At 36.2% G+C, this 4621-nt stretch overlaps 1 protein-coding gene across 3 annotated transcripts in view; it reads left to right on the forward strand.

Moving 5' to 3' along the window:
• LOC106882795 (ephrin type-A receptor 4a) overlaps nt 1-4621 on the forward strand; it is a 38758-nt gene that overhangs the window by 29003 nt on the left and 5134 nt on the right. For all 3 annotated transcript variants that reach the window (XM_052977015.1, XM_052977013.1, XM_052977014.1), the window contains 2 exons: nt 2593-2654; nt 3720-3818. In XM_052977015.1, coding sequence (XP_052832975.1) covers nt 2593-2654; nt 3720-3818 — 161 coding nt within the window. The remainder of the gene's footprint in view (nt 1-2592; nt 2655-3719; nt 3819-4621) is intronic.

Genomic DNA, 4621 nt, shown 5'->3' on the forward strand with positions numbered 1-4621 from the left:
GAGAGAGAGAGAGAATGAGCAGAGATAGAGAGAGAGAGAGATAGAGAGAGAGAGAGAGAGAGAGAGAGAGAGAATGTGCAGAGATAGAAAGACACAGAGAGAGAGAGAGAGAGAGAGAGAGAGAGAGAGAAAGAAAAGCAGAGATAGAAAGAGAGAGAGACAGATAAAATAAGAAAGTAAATGGAGAAAGAGAGAAAGAGACTAGAAGGGGTAAATAAAATAGAAGGGAGAAACACTGTGACAAGGAGAAATAAATAAGTAGGGGAGAGAGAGAGGAAGTACGTAAGTGATAGAGAGAAAAGGGTAACATGTTGGATACAGAGAGATAGAGACATACATGGTATGTTAGATAGAGAGAGGTGTAGTGTGTGAAATAGAGAGAGACAGACATAGATGTTGTGTATGTGTGTGTATGTATGTATGAGAGAGAGAGAGATGGAGGGGAGTAGAGGTGGAGAGGATAAGATTAAGAAAAGCACAACAGTAAAACTGCTAAAAGAAAAAAAGTAGAAATATAAAGCTGTTGACAGAAATAAAAACACAGAAAAGGGATGCAAACTCTGTGTGTGTGTGAGAGAGAGAAAGAGAGAGAGAGGGGGAGGGTGATGGTGTGTTGTGTAGGAGAGCAACAGAATTGTCTTAATTTTGGTTGGATTGTCTGAGTTCTGTTGCCAATTCTTGCCAATTCCATCCACTTACTGTCACCAATCAATACCACACACACACGCACAGAAACAGATGTACATACACACACACTCTCACTCTCACACACTTTCTCTCTTTCTCTCTACTCTCCTCACTTCACCAACATCTCACATAATTCTTTATTGTACTCTCACCTCTCTCTCTCTCACATTCAGTCTCTCTCTCTCTCTCTCACATTCAGTCTCTTTCTCTCTCTCACATTCAGTCTCTCTCTCTCTTATAACCTATCTAACCCACTCCCTCTCACCCTCATTATATTCTATATTATTATTATTATCATCATTCTAGTTTTCAATGTTTGCATCCTTTCCTACATTCTCCAGGCAGTTTTAATATTTGCTTCTCTGTCCTCAAGTTTGTCTTTCCGTGTATCCTATCCTATCTTATCCACCCAGGGTGGGTCGACAGATTGCTGGATATTGGACATTGGGACACTTGGGAGATGTAGGGCTGGTGACGATTTTGCTCTTTGTTTTGTTTCCATCAGTTTGTGGCGCGGGTTATTCTCAATTTAGCTGTCACAGCTCATTTAAGTAATTGTTACACATCATTATGTAACTTGGCTCTCTCATCCTGGCCAGTGTGTAGCTGCTCATGTTAGTTTATGTGTGTTTTTGATTGTGTCTTGTTTGTGTTTCTTTCTTTTTTGTGCTTTCTTTTTTATTTTTTTTTAGTTAGAGCGACAGATTTGTGTATGGATGTTCTGCTCTCTTTTGACCATTGTTTGTAGTATTTGTGTGTGGTGTGAGCCTCTTGAAGCCAGCTAGTGAAATAAATTGATAAACTATGCTATTTGGTTCTAAATATTTAAAAAAAAAAAAAAAAAAAAAAAAAGTCTCTCAGCATAGGCGTAGAAGTGGCCATAGGCGCGGGAGTGGTTGTGTTGTAAGTAGCTTGCTTACGAACCACATGGTTCCGGGTTCAGTCCCACTGCGTAGCACCTTGGGCAAGTGTCTTCTACTATAACCTCGGGCCAACCAAAGCCTTGTGAGTGGATTTGGTAGACGGAAACCGAAAGAAGCCCTTCATATATATATGTGTGTGTGTGTGTTTGTGTGTCTGTGTGTGTCCCACCAACATCGCTTGACAACCGATGCTGGTGTGTTTACGTCCCTGTAAATTAGCAGCTCAGCAAAAGAGACCGATAGAATAAGTACTAGGCTTACAAAGAATAAGTCCTGAGATCGATTTGCTTGACTAAAGGCAGTGCTCCAGCATGGCCGCAGCTAAATGACTGAAACAAGTAAAAGAGTAATATGTATTTGTATCTTACACATCTGTTTTATGGTATTATTATTATTATTATTATCATCATTATTATTATCATCATCATTATCATCATCATCATTATCATCATTATTATTAAGGCAATGAGCTGGTAGAATTGTTAGCATGCTAGACAAAATGCTTAGCAGTATTTTGCCCATCGCTACATTCTGAGTTCAAATTCTGTCAAGGTCGACTTTGCTTTTCATCCTTTCAGGGTCAATAAATTAAGTACCTGTCAAACACTGGGGTCAATGGAATCAATTAGTCCCCTCCCGCAAAATTTCAGGCCTTGTGCCTTTAGTAGAAAGGATTATTATTATTATTATTATTGAGACAGCGAGGTGGCAGAATGGTTAGCATTGCCAGGCAAAATACTTAGTGACATTTCATCTGTCCTCATGTTCTGAGTTCAAATGCTGCCGGGGTTGACTTTGTCTTTTATCCTTTCAGGGTCAATAAATAAATTACCAGTCGAACACTGGGATCAATGTAATCGACTGGTCCCCTTCCCCCAAAATTTCAGGCCTTGTGCCTTTAGTAAAAAGGTTTATGATTATTATTATTATTATCATTATTATTATTATTATTATTATTGATTTTTATATTTTTCTTTTGCAGGTCATCCCATTATGATAGTAACAGAATACATGGCAAATGGCTCCTTGGATACTTTCTTAAGAGTGAGTAGAATTACTTGAATTGCTTTTCTGGCCATTTATATAATTTATTATTCATTTTTTGAATTTTTTTAATCATTAACGTTTGAATGTATCGGCTGGATATGGCGAGTTTAAATGCTAAACAGTTAAGGCCAAATTTCCTATTACCACATATAAGCCTATGAGGGGGACTGCTATATATTAGTAACCAGACCCAGAAACAACATCCAAATCACCCTCAAATCAAACTGATTTTTGTTTTATGTGCTAATTAGTGGACCAACATTTAAAGTCCAAAGATTTGGGATTTTCCATGGGAAAGACAGTTTATTCTAGCCATTTATTTACGAGTGACTCTGCTACTGCTAGGGATGGTACTGGGTCACATACATCAAGGCCTCTTCCTGCACCAATAGGCCAGTCTATGCTCTCTAGGAACCTTCTCAGAGTTCTGTACTTTTTGGCCACATAAATATATAACTATCCATTGCTACTTAAATCATAATCGCAGCTCTTCATAGGGTCTACCACCCTGGGTAGAATCGGGTTGAGAAAACTACAGACTGAATCGATATTCCTTAAAGCTACTGGTTTCCTAAACTAAAGTTTCACCACAGAATGCAGTTAAAGAGGTGTGTATGTGCATGTATATATATATATATATATATACACACACACACACACATATCAAAATGTAGGTATATGTATGTATATATGCATGAAGGTATATGGTTTTATACATATACATGTATATATAAACGCATAAAAATATATATATATATATATGCATATACGTGCACATACATACATACACACACACACATATATGCACACATGCTTAGAGTGTCTGTTTATAGAGCACTATGATTAGTTAATTGACATTCCTCTATAAATACTGATATATCACTTTATATCTCTGCATCAAATGCCATCTCTCTCTCATATATATATATATATATATATATATATATATATATATCTTGTATATATCTTGTATAATATACACTTGTATAATAATGTTTGTTGTTCCAATAACGCCAGTCTCTAAACTCTAAATTTTCTGTCATATTCTTCCTGTTGTTCCAGAACAATGACGGAACATTTTCCTATCTTCAATTAATTGGTATGATGAGGGGCATTTCGTCTGGAATGAAATATTTGTCAGAAATGAGTTATGTACACAGGGTAAGAATCATTTATAATATCCATTCACTGCACATTCCACTCTTGCTTACACCTTAGGGAGATTACTGACAAAATCCCTGATCTCTATCTCTGTATGTCTGCTTGTCTAGGTCTCTCTCTCTCTCTCTCTATACTTTTCTGTCTGTCTATCTGCCTATTTGTGTCTATGTATGAATCTATGTCTGTATGTATCTATCTATGTATCTATCTTTCTTTCTATCTATCTTTCTTTCTATCTATCTATGTATCTATCTATCTATCTCTCTCTCTCTGGTCTGTCTCTGTTTCTTCTATATTTTTCCTTCTCATTATACACACACACACACACGTGTCTGTGTGTGTGTGTGTGTGTGTGTGTGTATATTTGTATATGTATATATGGGTGTCTGTGTGTGCTTGTTTGTATATACATATTTGTGTATGTATATATATGCTTGTGTCTCTCTCTCTCTATATATATATATATATATGCACATATATGTGTTTTTGTGTATACATATATATATGTGTGTGTGTGCATATATATATATATATATATATATATCCACACACACACACACACATATATATATATATATCCACACACACATATATATATATATATATAATACGTTGCCATTCTCCCTTCCTCCCTCTCTCTCTCTCTACCTGTCTATTCATTTGTCTATCACCCAATCTCTCCTTATTTGTTATTTCAACATTTGTCCTTTATCCATGTCACTCATCTGATTAAATGTTGTTTCTGATTGATGTTCTGGTTCAACTGCTTATGTCTATACTTGCATATGCTTGCATATATGTGT

The sequence above is a fragment of the Octopus bimaculoides genome, chromosome 26, assembly GCF_001194135.2.
Source record: "Octopus bimaculoides isolate UCB-OBI-ISO-001 chromosome 26, ASM119413v2, whole genome shotgun sequence".
NCBI classification, from domain to species: Eukaryota; Metazoa; Mollusca; class Cephalopoda; order Octopoda; family Octopodidae; genus Octopus; species Octopus bimaculoides.